Source organism: Saccopteryx bilineata, chromosome 4, assembly GCF_036850765.1.
Source record: "Saccopteryx bilineata isolate mSacBil1 chromosome 4, mSacBil1_pri_phased_curated, whole genome shotgun sequence".
Taxonomy (NCBI): Eukaryota; Metazoa; Chordata; class Mammalia; order Chiroptera; family Emballonuridae; genus Saccopteryx; species Saccopteryx bilineata.
The window spans coordinates 37690513-37712101 of NC_089493.1; the positions used below are offsets into that span (position 1 = coordinate 37690513).

A 21589-nucleotide genomic window follows, 5' to 3' on the forward strand; every position below is an offset into this window, starting at 1 on the left:
AGTATTTTACATATACATTTTTGCCTTGTGTACATTTATTTATTTTTATTTTTCAATTATAATTCAATTATTTTTTTATTGAATGTTTGCATACAATATTATTTTGTAGAAGTTTCAGATAAACAGCATAGTGGTTAAACAAGCATATACTTTTAACAAAATGGTTCCCTCACAATGGGTCAAGTACTCACCTACTGGCAGTGTACACAGGTATTACAAAATTATCGGCTATGTTCTCCATGCTGTACTTTATTTACATCCTGGCGACTACCAATTTGTACTTAATCCCTTCACCTTCTTCATCCTGCCCCTAGTCCTCCTCCCCCTCTGGCAACTAACTGTCTATATCTATGTGTCTGTTCTATTTTGTTTGTTCATTCTTTTTGCCTTTAGATTTCACATATAAGTGAAAAACCATAGGGTCTTTGTCTTTCTCTGACTTGCTTCACTTAGCATCGTACCCTCTATGCTGTCCATTTGTACCATCCATGCTGTCACAAATGGTAAGATTGCATTCTTTTTAATGGCCTAGGACTATTCCATTGTATATATGTACCACAGCTGTTTTTATCTACTTGTCCTTTGATGGGCCAAGGGTTTTATATTTATTTACATATATAAAGTATAGGTATTTAGTTTAAAAAATGAATTGATAATATAGTTTGTATTGTTTTGTCACTCGTTTTTTAGATTTAAAATGTCATGGGTATTTAAAAATAGCAATGTCACCATCTTTCTATTGATTCTATTAATGCCTTTTTAAGAAGGCAGTGCACACATACAGGGTGGGGCAAACATAGGTTTACAGTTGTTTCTATGGAAGATAATACAATAACCATACAAGAATAAACTGTTTTGCATACTCATAACTGTAAACCTTCTTTTTCCCTACCTCTGTATATGTACACATACATGTGACTGGAAGGAAGTCCCTTAGTTTGTTAGGAGTGGTTAAGGTCAGTGGGCATGCATTTATCTATGGTTTAGATATTCCAGGCACCCACCACACAGGGGCTCAGTACCCTTGTCTGCTACTATTCCTACTGCTAGTGCTAATAAAACCCAAGCACTTAAGCAAAATGCAATGCAAGATGGCAAGGAAGCTTAAAAATCCTAAAATCCTAAAAATGAACCAAAAGAATTTAAAAATTTAGTTTCTGGGCCATTTACATTATTTCTATGAATGCAGATAAGTGAAGTTGGGTTCATTGCTGAATTAGCATTGGTCACACTAGGCAATTGAGCTGGGCCTGTGGATTGCATCTCAGCAGAGCTGTGTCTGTGTGTCTGTGGGATGGTAGTGGCATTAAGGGGTGGGGGAAGGGGACCGTTTGTCTGTAGTTACCAGCATCTTCTCTGTATACAACCAGCCCTGAAAACCACACCTTCTCTCCCAAGGTCTCTCTGCCTCTCTTCTCTCTCACTGAGATTTTCTATCTTTGAATAGCCATGAAACCCACATGCTAAGAACTCTCCTTCCCAGGCCATAGCCTGCAGCTGTTTATGACACCACCTGCCCTTTGCCACTTCCTTACTCCTCCCTCTGGGATGTCACTAATGGAACAGGGACCAGGTTCATTTTTTTCTCATGCCCCACTTGAACTCTGTCCACAGCAAATATTCCATAAATGCTGTTGACTGATTAAATGACACTGGGTCTTCAGTGACCTGCAAAAAAAAACATGTGGCTTTTCTGTGGGTCATTTACTGCAGTAGAAACAACTGGAGAGTTTTGAGAATATCCTGATGCCCTGTTAGCCAACTATCTGCCTCTGCCCACTCTCCCGCTCTGGGGCCATTTAAATCAGAATCTCTGGAGAGTGGGCTTGCATTTCTGGGCATTCTGACTTCATTGGTCTGGAGTTGACAACAATGGATTTACATCATTATCATCACCATGATCTTCACCATCAACTGGAGCTAGACATTGTTTCAAGCACTTACATGCATTATCCAGTTGAATTCTCACCACTGGAAATTCACTGGAAAGATGGTACCATCAATATTCACATTTCAAAGAAGAGAAAATTAAGCTTAAAAGAAGTCGTAATGGACAAATGTCACAAAACTGTTAAATATCAGGATGGGGAATTTAGCCTAAATCCAACTTTAGCTCTTAATTGTGACCATATTATTTGCTTCAGAACTTAAAGAGACAGATTAAGCATTTTCTTAAAAATTTAGTTATCCAGGATTTTAAATATAGACTCATGCTTTACCCTGGGGATCTAAGAAATTTAGAGACCACAGGGTATATATGTAGAGCATCTATTTTATAGCTTGCATCTGTTAGGAAATACCACCAGGTGGCAGCAGACACTGTATATTTAACATCTCAAAACCGAAAAACAATAGGGAAAAATGTCACAACTAGATGAGGTAGGAGCAAATAACTGGTAGTCTGAAAGGATCATGTTTACTTGATTCTTTACCCAGAAGCTATCAAAGTCCCTCGGCTGAGTGACTTCTTACCGTGGCCTTCACGGGGCTGTATTCTGCATCTTTCTTCTGTGGAAACCTTAGTCTTGCTGTGTTATTCCATTTAAAAAGATATATTAATTGACTCCTGAATGTCTAACACTATTAAGGATGCAAAATGAACTGTATAAGGTGGATAAAAATTGGCAATCCAGGTGGGGGGAAAGAAATGAAAATATGGCAAACAAGTCAATTTGTGTGGAAGTGAGACAGGTGAAGTTTTTCTTGTTTTCTTTTGTGTTTTTTTTTTTGTTCGCTCTCTGATAATAGAATATCGTAGAATATTTATTTGACCAAATTGAAAAAATACAATTTCAAGAGTGCAAGAGGTCTTACAGCTCAGTCGGTACAGTGGATCCCGGAAGTGTGGTCCCTGAGCAGCAGCACTGGCATCACGGGGTAGCTTGGTGAGCTTTCCCCTCCCAGGCCTGCCCAGGCTTCCTGAAGCTGAGGCTCTGGGGGGAGGGGCCGAGGGCTGTTCCATCTGTGTCGCAGCCCGGTGACTCCATTGCCTCTCAAGTTTCAGAACCACAGGTTACTGTGCATCTCTTTCCCCTCAGCCAGTTCTCTACTTTAAGAAACCAAAGCCTAGACGGATTAAGTGATTGCATTGGGACTACACAGTAAATTTACCTTTAAAGGAACCTCCCACCTGGGCTGGCTGGGCTCCTTTCAACCCCCATTTGCCACTGGCTACAGCTATGGAATGTGGCAGGGGTTGAAAATTAATAGCAGGGAGCATCCAGCCCCTGGGGACTGAGAGCTGGGCAGTGTGTATGTGTGTGTGTGTGTGTGTGTGGGGGGGGGGGGGGGTTGAAGGATTTGAATTTGTACCAGCTGAATTTAAGCGATTTTTTTTTTGATGGAACACATTTGAGACTTGGTTGGAGGTTGAGATGGTGGAAAGGGGCTACTAGGAGTGGATCAAGAGTCTAGCTGGTATTTGCAATTGAGAGTGCAAGACCAGTGCTTGAGTGCTTCTTGAAGAGACAACTTTAATTCTGAAAGAACAACTGAGTGGGGTTTTGGAGGGTTACAATGGAGAAAGAGGCTGGTGGGGGTGAGGAAGGGGTGTAGGGATTACTTGGGACAAGGTAGACTTTGCATATCTCCCAACCATCTTGTCTCCAAAGGCAGGAGAGTGTTTGGTTTGAGGGCAAATCTGGTGTTCTGGGATGACTATGAGTGACTATTAGAAAAGTTCAAGGACAGCCGTAAGCATCCAAGGGCACAGGTGGTGAGTGAAACCATTAGACCAGCCCTTCTCAGAATTTATGTACATTTGAATCTCATGGGATCTTGTTAACTTGCAGATTCTTATTCAGCAGCAGGTCTGGGATGAAGCCGAAGAGTTTGCATTTCCAGTGAGTTTTCCAGGTCATGATGCCTCTGCTGGTCCAGGGACCCCACTTGGAGAGGCAAGGAGACTTGCACTGTCCACTTCCCACACCCCTCCCTGTCCCCAATATTAAGTCAACTGGAAATAGACTCTGCTTCCACTTCTTGGGTTTAGACATTTATCCCATTTTCAGCACATGTCTCTTTTTCATATTATCCCATAAACACACTCATATCTGTCAGGCTTGGTTTGAACATCTGGGCAACACATCCAGGATGGGAATGGAGCATAGTGCTTAAGAGTGTGGGCTGAGGAGGCACATGCTTTGGGTTCAGATCTTACCCCTGCTGGTGACTACTGTGAAATCTTGTGAAAGTTCTCTCTGCCTCAGTTTCCTTATCTGTAAAATGAGGTGGATAATAGCACTGGTCTCATTGGACTCCTATGAGTATAAAATGTGTTAATATGTGTAGACCACTTAGAGCAGAGTCTTGAACATACTAAGTTCTTTAGTGTTTAAGAGTCTATGCTCCGTCCCACGGCTGTGACAGCTGCAGTGTCCTCATCCTCACTGGAGATCGGGCCTGAATCTGAAGTGAATGTTTCCTAAACAGAGTGGTAATTAGACCCAACTGTTTACATGATCTGATTGAACCTCTGAATCAATGTCCCTACAGATCCATTTTTCATAATTTGGGGAGAACTAAGATCGTGTCCTAAGGTTACTTTTACCAAGAACTTGTCATGTGGGCAAAACTGCTTCCTAACCCCCATTTTGAAGACTTCTAAAACCGTACATTCAGATGTATGTGAGAAAGAAAGGATGAGTTGCTCTTTGAGGAAAAACACTTACTTTGAGGTTTCAGGAAAACTTTCCATAGCGGATCGAGGCCAGGTTCTGAGCTCCAGATGGCCCCAGTGGGTGAGCCAATAGCAAAGGGGAAGACCGGCTCCTCCCAGGCAGACCCGGGGTCACCATTAATGAGCCCCAGCTGTGCTTGCCTCCCTGCCCAGGCCCACAGCTCTTCAGCCCACTGGGGAAAAGGGGTTCAGAAATCCAGGACCGTGAAAGGGTGTAGTGAGCATCCCTGGCTGAGGGGTGCAGCTGATGGCTTCTTGCTCCCACGCTCCATGGTCCCTGGTGACAGCGGAGCCGCTGTGGGCTGTGGCTTCTCAGTGACAGGCACCATTCTGTGCTTGCCGCATGCCAGTCCTGCGGGGCTTGTGTGTGGAAAACTCAGGGGTTTACCCTGCTGACAAACCAGGCTTCCGACAAAAAAAAAAAAAAAGGATTTTTGTCCCTCCCTGGCAATGCCACTAACTGCCACTTTTGCAAATGTTGCTTTTGAGATATGTTCCTCTTGGAGTTGGGCCAGAGAGGCTACGATTTGAGCAGGGCTTTGCTCACACTGCTCATGTAAGCCAGGGCCTACTCAGAGGAGGCGAGATGTCTTAGCGCGTGGCTGGCCCCACTCTAGGTGGCGGGCAGGGGGTGGGAGTTCGCTGGACTCGGAGCCATGCCCTGGGAGAGCCTCCGCTCCCGGTTTGGCATTCCTCAGCCCGGGGGCGCCCAGGCCTGGGGGCAGCACCCCGCCCCGCCACCCGCCATCCCGCTCTCCACGTGGTCTCTCATGATGTACTCGAAACAATCTGGCTGCAAACACGTGATGGAAAAGTCGGCTCTGGGACTCTTTGTAGCTGAGCCAAAGATCTGAACTCTAGAGATCCCTTTCAGAGAGACTTTCAGTAACGTACTCTGAGGGGCATGTGCTGAACAGGACGAGCTGGCAAGACCTAAAGAGATCTGGCTTACAGGCCTGGCCTTCTGGCCTCCCCAGTGTGAGCTGAGGGGTAACACGCAGAGTCACCCTGTGAAAAAACCCTCACTTCATTGCCGCCCTAACCTAACGTTTGGCATTCTACCTAACAGAAGACTCTGTCTTTAAAGGACTCCATTCAAAGTCCAAATATGATTTTGTTTCAGTGCTTTGGGGAGAGAGGTCAGGTTTAGGAGCAGCTCCCTGTGTGGCAGTGCCTGAGTGTGACTTCATTAGACGATGTCTTTGGCAAATGCTTGACTGGCTTGTGAAGGGCTGGGAGTAGGTCTCAGGGGGCCGTGGGACTGCCCTTGTGCCCACAGCCGATGAGGTGTGGCCGAGTGATGGGAATCAGGTTGGACGATTTTGTTCAGTTGGACGATTTTGAGGGCATTAATAATGAGTTACTAACACTATACCTTCCAGAACACATGTACTTCTTCTTCTTCTTTTTTTTTTTTTTGACAGAGACAGAGAGAGTCAGAGAGAGGGACAGACAGACAGGACGGGAGAGAGATGAGAAGCATCAACTCAGAGTTGCAGCTCCTTAGTTGTTCATTGATTGCTTTCTCATATGTGCCTTGATGGGAGGGGGCTACAGCAGAGTAAGTGACCCCTTGCTCAAGCCAGCGACCTTTGGGCTCAAGCCAGTGATCATGTCCATGATCCCACGCTCAAGCCAGTGACACCTCGTTCAAGCTGGTGAGCTGTGCTCAAGCTGGCGACCTCCGGGTTTTGGACCTTGTTCCTCAGCATCCCAGTCTGACGCTCTATCCACTGTGCCACTGCCTGGTCAGGCCACATGTTCTTCCTGAGGATGGATTTCATGAATTCTGACCCACAGTTAGCTCAAGGCTAAGATGAAGGACACTGCTCCTTGGTTTATTCATAAAGGACATCTAATTATTCACAACAAGATAGAACTCTATAACCGGGTTCAGAGGCTGATTTCCTTTTTGTGGTTCAAGGAGCAATCAAGTTTCAGATCACATTTCCTTCTTTCTAGTGACTGGCCAAATGAGTGTTTTCTGAGTTAGTTAGTTAATGTGGTTGCAGCAACATTACTAGAATATAACTAAGGAGAGTGGACTATTTTACCTGATTCAGGGATGGAACTTTTGGGACAATGCTTCTAAATTACCATATTTTTTGCTCCATAAGACACACCTGACCATAAGACACACCTAGGGTTTTAAGGAGGAAAATAAGAAAAAAAATATTCTGAACCAAATGGTGTGTTAAAATATTTAATAAAATACCATATTTTTCACTCCATAAGATGCACGGGCATTTCCCCCTCCACTTATGGGGGAAAAAAGTGCATCTTATGGAGCGAAAATACAGTAAATATGTTGTAGAGTCTTACTGTAGGCAGAGTCATGGAACCATGAGAATCAACTCAGGCAATATTTTCTGCCACCTCCTTCTAACATTAGGAGCCATGCATGCTTTACCCACTAAAGACTTCTAGAGTAGTGCTTCTCAGATTTTAATGTGCATATGAATTATCTGGGGGTCTTCTCAAATAAATTTTAGGATTTAGTAGATTGGGATGGGGCCTGAGATCTGCATCTCTCATAAGATCCCTGATGACATTGAGGCTGCTGGTCATGGACCATACTTTGATGATAAGGTCCTAGAACAGTGGTTCTCTAAATATGGTGTACAGGCCAGTAGCAGCTTCACCAATAAACCTGTTAGAAATGCAAATTCCTGGGCTCCACCTGTAGAATAAGAAACTCTTACAAGGCCTACAGTTGGTTCTGATGCCTGTTCAACTTTCAGAACCACTGGTCTACAGAATGAACTACCTGTCATCCTTCAGTGTGGTGAATTCCAGCACTTAATAGTCCTTTACTGCTGAAAGGTCTCCCTTAGGTCTGGCCTCAAATCATTTTGCTTAATTACTCCATTTCTTGTAGGCGTTCTTGGAGTCATCTTTTAAAGGTCCTAATCATAGAATCTGAGGCGTGGAAGAAAAGATAAGACATACTCTGATTTCTATGCCTCGTATTTTATGCTGCCCTACAAACCTTGTGTACCTCTGAGCTTTCAAAGTAGCTGCTAGAGAAGATTAAAGTGAAAGTTAAGTTGAAGAAATACCTGTAACCCATTTGCTGTTATATTTTATCGGTGCTCATCACTCTCCCCTGTGTCAGAGGTTTGGGCCATCCTGCTTTCTTCAGTTTGGAGTTGAAAGTTATTTTGACACTGCCTCAGAGCTTGAACTCACATACTAGTATTATTTAAAATTTTTTTTTTTCTGAAAAGGTCAGAGCAGTGGGAAAGAAGAATTAAACTCTACAAGGACTTTTAAACCATTTTATTGAATTTGAAATTAAATAGAGGCCTGGGAGGTTGTTCTGAGGGCAATTAACAGAGAAGCTAACAACTGCCATGGATTGCTATAGAACAGGGGAGCACCAGATAACCACGAGAGGCCCAGAGAGCTTTTTGGAAGGTAAGGGATACACAGAGAGGTTTCAGAGTCAGGAAATAATTCTTGCTATTCAACTTTTCAAACTGGATCTCATATCTATAAATTCTGACTATAGGGGAGACAGGTGTAAACGCCTCTCTCTTTAACACTGGACGTCCCTGATGAGTGAAGATACCCCAACGATTCTGTGACTGAGTTAGGCACCTCCAGCCCATAGAGCTGTGTACCTTTATTGCTGGACTGCATTTTGGCAGAGGAGTAGCCAAGTATGAGCTGCACTGAGGCCCTTGTACTTAGCTCAGAGGAGCCAAACCAATTCTTCCATATTGGGCATCCAAGAGCATCCTTTTCTAGTCATGTGTCTTGGTATTGATGTGAGTTCCCTAGTTCCTGAGAGTGGCTGGCCCAAACAGCCATCTGCTGATAACGGGAAACTAGTTGCTCTTAGGAGCCTTGAGTCTGGGGCTAGATTTTTTAGGTTCTCCATTTCCTAGACCTGCTCAACACCAACCTTTGATGTCACACAGGCATACATGAAGTGCTCCTTGCCAATGCATACAGGAATCCCCCAAATAATCTCATTTATGGCCCTAGCCGGTTGGTTCAGTGGTAGAGTGTTGGCCCGGCAAGTGGATATCCCGGGTTCGATTCTTGGTCACGGTACACAGGAAAAGGGACCACCTGTCTGTCTTTCTATCTCCCCCCTCCCTTGGAAAAGAAGGAAAAAAAATTCCATTTACTATATTTTTTTCTAGAATAGAGCTTTCAAGTTGAACAAAAAGACATATCTCCAGATAATTGTGGAAGAAAAAGAAAGACCTAGACAAATGCATAACTACAAATAACAATTACCAGGAAACTCACAGTGGGAAAGGCCATAGTCAGACATTCACTCCAAAGGACTTGAGATGTAAGACTAAACAACCCGCTGTTTTGACCTAAATAAATGACCCAAGACTTATGGTAACAAAAGCTCTATCGAAGAAATTGGCCCACAGCTATTAATTGTTTAACCATTTCATTTCCAACTCATGAACTTAAAACATTAGACAATTTTCATAATGGTGTGTGAAATGTGAGGAAAAAAAGATAAGGGGGCATTTTCACCCAAGTAGAGCATGCGCTGACTGAGTAAGTGTGGAGAGTTCTAGTTCATTGCCTTATGTTATTGGCTGGCCAGGTTTTCCAACTTGAAGAAACATGTCTGACAGAGTGAGAATACTTAAAAACATCTTAGAGAATTTAGAGTCAATATCTAGTTATTCAGAGGCTGACACTTACTTGTGGAAAACATCTAATCCTGGCATTTTTCCTCTCCCAACACTTACTCCATCTTCTTCCTACCACCCACTCCACAACCCCTCTTTCTGGACCTTTTCACAGCCTCCTAGGCAATTCAAATGAAGGGTGGGCAAAGAATTTAACAGGAAATAAATAATGGATAAAACTCAAATTTATGAAATTGACTCAGTAATTCTGGATCTGGAATTGGTATGGGTAGGAAAAAATTGAAAGTCTTGGCCAAATACAGTGTGTCCGTAAAGTCATGGTGCACTTTTGATCGGTCACAGGAAAGCAACAAAAGACGATAGAAATGTGAAATCTCACCAAATAAAAGAAAAACTCTCCCAGTTTCATACCTATTCAGTGCAGTTCGATGTGGGCTCATGCACAGATTTTTTAGGGCTCCTTAGGTAGCTATCCCGTATAGCCTCTACAGACTCGTCACTGACTGATGGCCTACCAGAACGGGGTTTCTCCACCAAACTGCCAGTTTCCTTCAACTGCTTATCCCACCGAGTAATGTTATTCCTATGTGCTGGTGCTTCGTTATAAATGCGCGGATATTCATGTTGCACTTTGGTCACGGATTCGAATTTAATGAGCCACAGAATACACTGAACTTTCCTCTGTACCATCCACATCTTTTTTTATTTTATTTATTTATTTATTTTTCCAAGGTGGAAACGGGGACAGTCAGACAGACTCCCGCATGTGCCCGACCGGGATCCATCTGGCACGCACACCAGGGGTGACGCTCTGCCCACCAGGGGGTGATGCTCTGCCCCTCCGGGCGTCGCTCTGTCGCAACCAGAGCCACTCTAGCACCTGGGGCAGAGGCCAAGGAGCCATCCCCAGCGCCTGGGCCATCTTTGCTCCAATGGAGCCTTGGCTGCAGGAGGGGAAGAGAGAGACAGAGAGGAAGGAGAGGGGGAGGGGTGGAGAAGCAGATGGGCGCTTCTCCTGTGTGCCCTGGCCGGGAATCAAACCTGGGACCCCTGCACGCCAGGCCGATGCTCTACCACTGAGCCAACCGGCCAGGGCCCTGTCCACATCTTGACTGGCATGGCCGTGGGCTTTTCTGCTGTACACACGGTGTTATGTCATCATCTGTGCATGCCCATATGCTGCCACATCATCCTACAGAAACTGGGAGGGTTTTCCTTTTATTTGGTGCAGATTTCACATTTCTATCGTCTTTTGTTGCTTTTCTGTGACCGGTCAAAAGTGCACCATGACTTTACAGACACACTGTATATATTATTTTGATTATTGTGAGTCATCAATCAATGAGTGAATCATTATTTGCCTATCAATACCTTGAATCATGTGATGATTTCATTTTTTTTTGTAATTATAAATATTTTAAAGATATTAAGAATGTACTTTGGTTGTCATTAATAAAATTTCTCCCAATGATCAGAAGAGCTAATATCTATTGAATGAATCAAGATAATAAAAATGAGTCGATAATAATAAATTAAGATGATAAAAATGTACCTGTCCTGCGGTGTCATACAGTCCGAGCAAGTGTTGCTTGCCTCCCACTGTCACGGTAACTAGGGAAGAAGAGAAGAGGGGGTCCATAAATGCAAGCTTCAGTCAGGAGCCTTCGCATTCCTCTATGCCAACATCTCCCTGGGCAGTGAGGATAAGCATATACCTCATCCCTGTATATTCTAAACCAAGTTGACAGCATGATTTCCAAATGAAAGACAACTCTGGGCTGCAGTGAGGCTAGATGGGTTGAGCCAAGTCCAAATTTCTCGAATGAGATGAATATTATTGTTGCCACTGTGGCACTCTGTAGGCTGCTCATGGATCCTTACTGGACCCTAGACTATCAAGCTCCCAAAGGAAGAGAATGCTGAACTCTTTCTAGGTTAGGTTATTTTCTCCATTTGTTTGGTTTGAGCCACTGTTAAGGATAAAATTGTGGAAGCAATTTCTCTGTTAGAAATCTCTGTTTTTAACCCTTCTTTGAAATGTTAGTGAAACCCTGGAAACAAAGAATATTCACCTACCTGCATATTTTATCATCTACAAGGCAAAGCAAATAATGAAACAAGATGGTCTTCATATTTATTTTAAAAAGATTTTTTTAAAATGGAATATTCCTGTGCTTTAGCTCAACTAATTCATTACAATGTTGAGCCTTAGTTGTAGGAGGACACGTTGTACGGCTTCGGTTTCACATACCTAATGGGTGCACATAGAGTGAGAAGTGGAGAGTTTGATTTACCCAGCAGGCTTACTGCTTTGCCAGGCAATTGTAGCTGAACGTGAGAAGTAATAAAGGAATACCAACCACTCTGTACATGTCTGGAAATGAAATAAGGTCTCAACTTGAAACTAAACTGAGATTGAACAGATTGAATGCAAGAGTAATAATACAATTCCCTTGGTGAGTGGAAAGAGCAAATTTAAATTTCCAAAAAAAAAAAAAATTCATCTCTTTTTAGAAAAAGGAAGTAAAATGATGAAGGAGAATGTGATTTTTCCTAGTTGATTAAAAACTGTGCAAATGCAATGTAAAGCTGATTTTTGATGCCTCCTACCATTAGCTGTTTAGGAAATGAAAGATAAACTGAATTAGCAACCTTTTATAACCGTATCTTCAACATATGCCAGCCGAACGCTCTAGTCTGCTGCTCAGAGTTGCTGATTCGGGACTGATTTTACTTTAGTTTTCAGGTTCATGGGCTAGGCAAAGCACTTCTTAATGGCTCATTCTTGGCAAAGCACCAGTTTGAAAACACTGCCTCCACAGACACTGGGAACAAGTTTTCTCTCTGCTCAGATCAACATGTGTTCCGCTTCATAACAATGGCTGTAGACACTCCGATGCTTTTACATGTTTATCTTAAAGTGTGAACCCGGCTCCATCCAACCCTGGTGACAATGCTGTCAGAGAAGGGGAATTGTTTTTTCCTTTTTATTGAACTTCTTGGGGTGACACTGGTTAATAAAATTATACAGGTTTCAGGCGCACGGTTCCAGAGCACATCAACTGTGCAGTGTAGTGGGTGTCCATCACCCCAAGTCCAGTCTCTGTCCATCACCATCTATCCCCCCGTACCTTTCTCCATGCTGCCTACTTCCTCCCCTCCCGCCCAGTCTCCACGCTGTTACTGTTGTTGGTGTCCATGAGTTTCTCTCCCTCTCTTCTTTTAGGGAGAGGTACGGAGAGACAGACAGAGAGACAGGAACACTTAGCTGCTCCTGTACGTGCCCTGACTGGGGATCCAGCCTGCAACAGCTGCGCTTTGGGAAGACACTCCAACCAAATGACCTCTCCATCCAGGGCTTAATTTTTTATTGATTGATTTTCTTTTTTTTTTTGTCTTTTTTTTTTTTTTTTTTTTTTTTTGAGAGAAAGAGAGAGAGGAAGGGATAGGGGAAGGGAAGCATTCATTCCTTATTCCACTTAGTTGTGCATTCATTGGTTGCTTCCCATGTGTAACCTTGTCATTTGTGGATGATACTCTAACAGGTTGAGCTAACCCGCCAGGGCTGTCTTGTTTCCTTTTTTGCTCAATGTCTCCTCCACCTCAAGCTGTCAGCCTGCTCTCTATGTTTACTTCCTTTTAAATGTGAGGCTAGCAGTAGATATGAAGGTGATATAGTGGGGCCCAGAGCTCCTTGTTCTGTTCTGCCTTCCTCTTCCTGCATACTTTTACTTAAGTCCAGCCAGATAGTTCTTAAATCTGCCTAAATGGTTTCTTTAGGGACTAGTTCACTACCTAGTCATGCGTCAGGAATTAAGGGAAGACATCCAGCCATTACACATGGAATTTCCTGTCTCTAGCGAGCCCAGTACACGCAAGTCAGGGGCAGCTGTACTGGAGACCCGCTGGGACCATGCCACGACCCACAGGCCCAGAGCCGGCTGTGGAGCGAGCACTAGAGTCACCCTCACGGCTCCACTGGTCACTGCAAATATGTATCCCTAAGCGATGGCTCTGACCTTTGTCACTGGAGCCCCGAAACTCCTGTTCCAGTGTTCTTAGAGAACAACTGTTCCCCCCAGCCTGCTGGTCCTCAGGTCTCGACCTTTTCTCCCTATGGCAGCTTTGAACGCAAGGAACTGAACCAGGCCCAAGGTCAGCGCCAGCCCAAGAAGGATGAGCTCTGGGCTGAAAGCCTTCTTTCCCCTCTGGCCTTCTCTTCCTCCAGGGTTTATTGAGTTCCTGTACTACTTGGTACCAGGAATAGCAAGACTCCTGTCACAGAGCATGGGGAGGAGAGGCTTGCTATGCAAGCCTGGACACAGTGCAATGTAGTGAATGCTGAGCCAGGGCAGTGTGAAGGGGCGGGAGCTCGCAGTAAGGGTGTGGCTGTGCGTGCGTGCGTGCTGGTGCGTGGGAACACTACAGGGGCACTGCTGCGTGTGCGAATGCGCACTGCTGGCGTGTGGTCAGAGAAGGCTTTCCGGAGGATGTTTCTGAGCGGAACCCCAGGGGTCGCCAAGAGTTATCCAAGGTGCAATGGCCGAAAGGACTAGGGTGGCTCATAGCTACCTGCACAGGGGAGATGGAGCAGAAGGCGTGGGCATGCAGGGTCGGGCTGTGCTGACTCATTAATGTAGACTATTCTGAAGGCTTTGTTCAGCATCGACAGTCCCACATTCTTCTTTCTCCCAAGGAAAGTGGAAGAGAAGGAATTAAAATAATTTCTTTGGGTTATGGCAAATGGCGGAAGGCGGGAGGGTGACATGCTGGGGTGGAAGCCGTGTGGGCTCTCAGCTTTGCTGTCTGGTGGCTGCCTATGCTGTGTGTGTGGCCAGCTCTGCGGAGGAAGAGAAAGGGAGGGAGCAGAGCTTGTGCCCCTCTCTGTGGGCATCACTTTTATCCTCTCTCCTCTGCCCTTTTATTTTCCCATTTTAGCAGAAGGAAGATAAGTGGATCACACAGTGGATGCTAGAGAACATCTAGGGACCAATCCAAGTGTTAATCGCAGATTGTGGGCTGTCCAAATGGCTTTGTGAGCCTTTATCTTGGACTAGCAGGGGATGCCTCTCTATTGCCAACAGGCTGCAATGTCCTTTGCAGCCTCTCACTTTGAAAGCAAATCAGCTATAACAGCACAGAAGGCGAGTATGCCCTGAAATATAATAGTAAGTGTAGTGAGTGAGGTTGAAAGAGTAGGGTCTTTTAAATCAGATGGTTCTTCATTACAATCCTATCTTTGCTAGATCCACTATCTGAGTGACCTTGGGGAAGTCACATCATATCCCTGAGCTCCTGTTTCCTTATTTGTTAAAAATGGGGATAACATACCTTCCACCCTGAGTACTTGTGAGGAGGAAATTAAATGAGAAAATGCCTGGCATATAGCCCACCCTGCAGTGGGTGCTGAGCAATGGTTACTTTCTCTCCTTCAGCAAATGCTTATGGAACCTCTTCTAAGGACCAGTCTGTCTTGCTCCCCACTGCATACCCCGGGTATATTATTAGCAAGAACATAGTGGGATCTTAATAATTGTGAATTGCTAGTCACTTTCTTTTTTTTTTTTTTAAAAGCTTTTTTTTTTTTTTTTAAATTTTTATTTATTCATTTTAGAGAGGAGAGAGAGAGAGACAGAGAGAGGAGAGAGAGACAGGGGGGAGGAGCTGGAAGCATCAACTCCCATATGTGCCTTGACCAGGCAAGCCCAGGGTTTCAAACCGGCGACCTCAGCATTTCCAGGTCGATGCTTTATCCACTGCGCCACCACAGGTCAGGCCAATTGCTAGTCACTTTCTATCCTAAATGATAGCTATGTAGATCTTTGTCTTGTATCTCCCACTGAACAGGAAGACCCTCGAGGACAGGGTTTCCATACCCCAAGTCTCATATAGTTCGCAGCACAGATCCGGGCAAACACAGTAGGTGCTGAATACATAGCACAGAAACAGAGTACCAGGGGCAGCTCAGGCAGAGGCAAGTCCTTCAGAACGTGCAGACTTGCAGCCTGAAGCTCCCTGGCAGGATGTGAACTGCTGGGAAGCGCCTGCAGCCAGCAAATCTGCCTGGCAGACAGTGGTTAGGCTGAAATCCCAGATCACCTTCTATTCTCAGAGCTATTAGAGTTGTTGTCTGAGTTTAGAGAGGTTTTAAAGAGAGTGAGTCAAATGACCTGCTTGCTAATGGCTCAGATGGGCCTTTCCATGAAGTGTGAGAAGTTGTCAGCAACCTGTTAAGTATGTAAAATGAAAGTCTTCTTGGCCAAATCCCTTAACTCTTGGCTTCTGCGTGTTTCTTCTTTGTGTGGATAGAAGCGGTTAATTTTATGAGTGGGAGTGAAGTCTAAATCATGGGTTTGATTTCTTGAAGGTCAGCTAGTTTCACCCAGAGAGAAAATGTCCCAGGCAGGACCTGAGTTTACTCCCCTCAGCATTTCAGTCACCTCACAAAACTGTGTGTCATTTGCAAACCTGGATGAGGACATGCTGGCCATTCCCTGCTAACCAGCTCAGTCTACTGGCAGCACTGGGAACCTGGTTCAAAGCCCCTTCTTTGTTGGGTGGTGGGCTGGCCATCTCAGCTGCCAAGAGCGGTCTTTTGAAGTCAATTTTATGACTATATGGTGAATCCTGAGAAGTTGAATGGTGCAAATGTTAGGCCAGTTAGGAAGAAGCCTCCAATTGTCCTTCCATTCCCAGCACATAGCCAGCTGTCTGCATCACTCACCTGAGTGTGTTCTATTTGACAGGTAAACTGAGGCAGACCTGACTAAGTGTGTGGAAATACTAGATTATAGGCATCATGAGAAATAGAATTTAAAAAAAGTTAGTGACATGGCTCTCCTGTAAATACAGAATGAGAGTATGTCAAAGATTTATTAGGTCACTAATGAGAGAAGCAGTAAAATAATAAATCTTGTTTAAAGAGCATTTTGAGGAAGTGGGCATACACAGGTACTTAAAGAGCAACATGGTAGAACACAGTGACTGTGTTCGATAGAAAACTAGTGATTGTCCTATGGAAAAGATAGCCTTTGATGTTTTCTTTTATACTAAATAGCAATTATTTGCATCTCTACCCAACACGATTTACAAGTTACATGCAACTTCAGAAAGTCTAAGCTTTTAGTTAACAGTAGAATCAAATGAAGGTCTATTACCCTAGATCAGTGGTCAGCAAACTCATTAGTCAACAGAGCCAAATATCAACAGTACAATGATTGAAATTTCTTTTGAGAGCCAAATTTTTTCAACGTAAACTATACAGGTAGGTACATTCCTTATCGAGGTAGCGCCCGCACGTGGTATTTTGTGGAAGAGCCACACTCAAGGGTCCAAAGAACCGCATGTGGCTTGCAAGCCGCAGTTTGCCGACCAGGGCCCTAGGTTATTGATTCTTGGGGGAGGGTGTTAAACACTGCCCCAGCATGACATTGAAAAGACAATTGCATGTTCTTTGCTTTATATACAAGTTTCAGATAATTTTTCTCCAATTTTGAATTCAAGTCCAGACTTTGCTACTTGTTTGGTGAGATGTTGGGCAACTCTGTATGTCTCTTTCACCTGAAAAAGGAGTAATCATATATGCCTTAAAGGGACAGAACAACTCTTTATAAGCTTTCAGAAGTTAAGGATAATCATCACAGCAGCTTGTCTATGTCCAGGGGCTGCAAGAAGTGAGGAGTTTACATGGGAATTCACCATTCTGACCCTCATCACACTTGCGGACTGGGTATCTTCAGCAGCAACCACTGACCTCCCCCCTCCAAACTGCTCCTCATTCCCTGCTCCTCTTCCTTTCTAGAATATCTTGTCTGGGACAGTGACTCACCTAGCTCCCGTGTCCACTCTTGGGGGCAGTGTGTCTATGTTGGTGACTTGGTTTGAACCTTGCAAATGTGCCTGTACGTTGTATAAGGCACCAACTCAGAAGCATCTGGGATGAGATTCTGCTCAAATTAAAACAACTTTTGAAAACAATATGAAACTAGAAATAAACAATACATTATCATAAACATGAATGGTGGTCAATTTCTTCCTGGTGAGCTTTCATCCCTCCCACATACGTGATCCCCTTTATGTGGTTTGAAACCCTTCTTACTCATCTGCACTGCTCACCTCAGCCGGCGTGTTTCCTGTCTTTGCAAAGAATGCTTTTTGTTTCCTAAGTAGCAGACTGTGTGTGTGTGTCTGAGTCTGTGTGAAATAAAAGTTGGTCAGGAAAGTATCTGATTTGATGTGTTGGCATTAGGTCCTTTTTCTGTAGATCAAAGACTGAGGAGAAAAATCCACAGGCTTCCTGAAAATCTATTAGGACTCTGAGCTGAGGGCTTGCTTTGGTGAGGTCTGTATATTCACCCTATAGTAATGAGAATTCATTTGAACAGGGTAATGTATCTGCCATGCATTTTCCATCCCTGGTCATGTTTCCTTTGTCTGTTAGGTATGCCTGTTGTGACAGGGCACTTAGTGTCTAAGTGCCTCGAGTTTTAAGGCAGAAGAACTGGTTGGAGCACTTGACTTACTGTGCAAGAATTCTGGGCCCCTGAACAAGCCACAACTTTCTGGTGTCTCGAATTTTTTTTTTCCTTACTGGCAAAATGCAACTTATTTGAGGAGCCAAGGAATTCATGGATATAGAAATTTTGTATATCAAAGCTTACACAAAAGTAAGGCAGCATCAGTGAACTCCTTAGATAATGATACTTTTGGGGATAGAGCTTGCTGGAGTAATGTTACACTGGTCTGGGTGTGGGGTGGCTGTTCAGGAAATATCTTTGTTTGATGATGGAAGATGAGAAGGGAGGCGGGTGGGAAAAAGAGAAGGGGAAGGACTTGGAACTGACTGGAGATGGGGCCAAATCAAAGACAGAGCCATGATTCCACGACGTCCATGTCCTGGAATTTCAGTCTTGCTTGGACTCACCCTTCCTCCCTCAACATTCTTTCGGTCTCCACGTCCTGCCAATTCTACCTGCTAAATATCTCTAGAGTCAAACTCCTCTTCCCCATCCCTGTAGTTATCTCATTGCAGCCGCTCACCCTCAAACTTGTCAGTGGCCAATGGCACCGAATCCACAGTCCGTTCCCCAGGCTCTGTCTTCTGTGCTGCTTCTTTCTCTCTGCCACCAGTCCATGCAGCCGTGGCTCCCAACTGTCTCCAGAATACAGTTCCTTCCAATACTGTCTGAGAGTGTATGAACTCTTAATAGTCTCGCTTCTGGTTTACCCTTTCGGATCTTTTGTGTTGTTTACCATCCTACAATCCAGATTTACATCAATCTATCACACTGATGACACCTTTGCATAAGCTGTTTACCCTGGAATTTCAGGAAAGAAATTCTAGAATGCTTTCCCTACACTTGTCAGCGTGGAAGACTCCAAGAACCTGGAAAACTCACTTCTGTAACTCCTCCTTGATGTCCACCAAATACCTTGAGTCTCTTTTTTTATGCTCACTTGCCCACTGGGTCTTAAGGTGCTGTGTGTTATTTATGCGCATGTATCAGTTTCTAGAATGAGCCTGACATGTAGCTCCATAAACATTGGTTGTGTGACTGAACAGTGTATTAAACTCCAACCAAACTGGAGGTTTTTTCTGAGGCATCTATTCTCACTGGATTAGGCTATGGCATTTTCCAAAGGGTCACCCTGAGCTTTCCTGAACACTAAGTGGCAGGATGGAGTCACTAACATTGACATTCTGTACTAAAGCTGGCTTGCCTGTTGTGAGTGGATGCCGTGGAAACATGGTTCCCCTGGGTGGCATCTGTGCTTGGCATGCTCTTCCACTTTTCTAGGCAACTTTCACCAGCTCCAGGGCTGCTGGACTCCAGGCCAGTGAGGCAGGGCCCCTGCCAGGTCCTGCGGCTTACTGCAGCTGTGCAGGTACAGAAACCAGGCTCCGTGGAACTAGCCCCAGAGTACAGGGGAGCTGTCTTCTAATTAAGACTTTGGAAAGAAGTGACTGAATTATAAATGAAGCCTGCACATGGAGGCTTGTGGTGGGCAACCAAGAGCTACTTTTCACAGAATCCCTTGTATAAAGAAATGCTTTTTAAAAAAATGTTAGCTCCTTGAGTCATACTCATATATTACTAGCAGCTCACAAGAGTCAAGCTGCCAATGAAGTATGGTGGAATAAATATCTAATTTAGAGGCAGGGACTTTCAGTTTTAGCTTGACTGTGACCTAAAGGTTTCATGACGGAGCAAGTTAAAAACTCCAGGTGAGTAATTTAGATACGAACCTCAGTTCCTTCATCTTTAAAATGAGAACAATAACTCAATTACTCCATAGTATCGCATCCACTTTGATAGATTTTGTGAATAATAGGTGAAGTAATGTAAAGAAAAAGACTTAAAATGTATAAAATCCTACACAGATATTCCTGATTATACCTGTCACAGAATATGGGAACGAGGCAGTCTGTAACAGCACTCTCCCTCCGTGTCCACAAATAGTCACAGAGGAAATTCAGACACCTGGGTGATGGGAAAAGTGGAATAGTGTGTTCCTATCAAGAGTGTTCAAAGAATTATTAGGCTCATAAAAATTCTATCGGGTACCAGCTATTAACTACTTAGGAAATATGATGGAATATGTTATTTTCACCACCACAACAGAACTCTATAATGTGTCTAGTAATGTACAAGATCTGTATGAAAAACAGCACAGGAAGCACTTTGTTAAGACACATAAAAGAAGACAGATGAGCAAACAGTTCATGGTCTTGGGTGGGAAACTCTATATTGTCAAGATGTCACACTTACCTAATTTAATAAGTTTAAAGTGATTCCAATAAGATTTTTGAGTTGGAAACATGACAAAGTGATTATCTTTGATACATAAGGGCACTTTCTAGTTAAGAAGGATAATAATGCAAAAGAAAATAAAGAATATAGGCAACTTATAAATAAATAAAGGGCCAAAGGAATACTGGAGTAAAAAAAAAAAAGTTCAAATTAAACAAGATGCAATTGTTGGCCTGTCAAATTGACAAAGACAATGACACCTAGTATTTGTGGGTACATGATGACATGGTACTCATATACTGCTACAGGAAACATATTATAAAAATTGGTTCCTGTTTTCTGGTAGACCATTTGGCAGTAAAGATCAAATGCCTAAATGTGGGTCTATCTCTGACTCAGCTATCTTATTTCTGCGTTGTATTCTCAAGAATGATCATACACATGCACACCAATATATACATACAAAGGCTATTCATCAAGTGTTCAAAATAGCTGGAACCAACTTAAGTGTTCAATAGTTGAGGATTGATTCTCATCAGTTATGGAGCAAACTTACTATGTAAATTTTAAAAGTATATTGAGAAATATGATAAAATATTGAAGCTATAATGCTAGATAGTAAGATTGCATATATAAAATTTTTTTAATTCTTTCCATACTTTGTTCTCAAGAACATGTAAACTCGAGAAAAGATATTTGGGTGTGCAAAAATTATGGATATGTTGTTATTATTACTGTTATGTACAGATTGGATTGATGTTATCAGAGTTGTCTCCCGTCATGTAACTTCAGCCATTTCTTCTTGATTTACTTTCTGGTTTTGTCTTAGGCTTCTCCAGACTTATTTTAGGCCATCAGACCAAGCTGATATATTTATGAGTAGGAACACATGATGAATTGATCTGCTGCAGGGGAGCTTTCTACATTGTGAAATGCAGCCCTGCTTATCTTTTTCAGAGAATTATGATGAACCACTAATTCTCTACCTATACTTGCTATTCAAAGGTATCAGAAAAATCTTGTGCATTTGAAGGTGCTAGAATATGCCAAAACATATTCACTGTGAACTGAAAGAAGTATATGGGCTGTAAAGACAACAGCAGTAAGTTGGTTCTATATATAACCTTTTATTAACAAGTCTAGGCCTAGCAAAATGAACAAGCCAAGTGAATATTTAGTGCAGTGGTAGTCAACCTGGTCCCTACCACCTACTAGTGGGAGTTCCAGCTTTCATGGTGGGTGGTAGCGGAGCAACCAAAGTATAAATAAAAAGATAGATTTAACTATAGTAAGTTGTTTTATAAAGATTATTCTGCCAAACTTAGTGAAAATCCAACATAAAGTACTTGGTAAGTAATTATTATTATATACTTTAACTTGCTGTAACTCTGCTTTATAAATTTTATAAAGTAAAGTTACTTCCCTACTTTATAAATCACCATTACTGTGGAACTCGTGGGCGGTTAGAAAATTTTACTACTAACAGAGATACAAAAGTGGGCGGTAGGTATAAAAAGGCTGACTACCCTTGATTT

The 21589-nt window shown here is 43.3% G+C and overlaps 1 protein-coding gene across 1 annotated transcript in view; it reads right to left on the bottom strand.

Annotated features, from left to right (window-relative positions):
• RHOJ (ras homolog family member J) overlaps positions 1 to 21589 on the bottom strand; it is an 85572-nt gene that overhangs the window by 14836 nt on the left and 49147 nt on the right. Inside the window, exon 2 of the mRNA XM_066276184.1 lies at positions 10856 to 10914. Within this exon, the coding sequence (XP_066132281.1) occupies positions 10856 to 10914 (59 nt within the window). The remainder of the gene's footprint in view (positions 1 to 10855; positions 10915 to 21589) is intronic.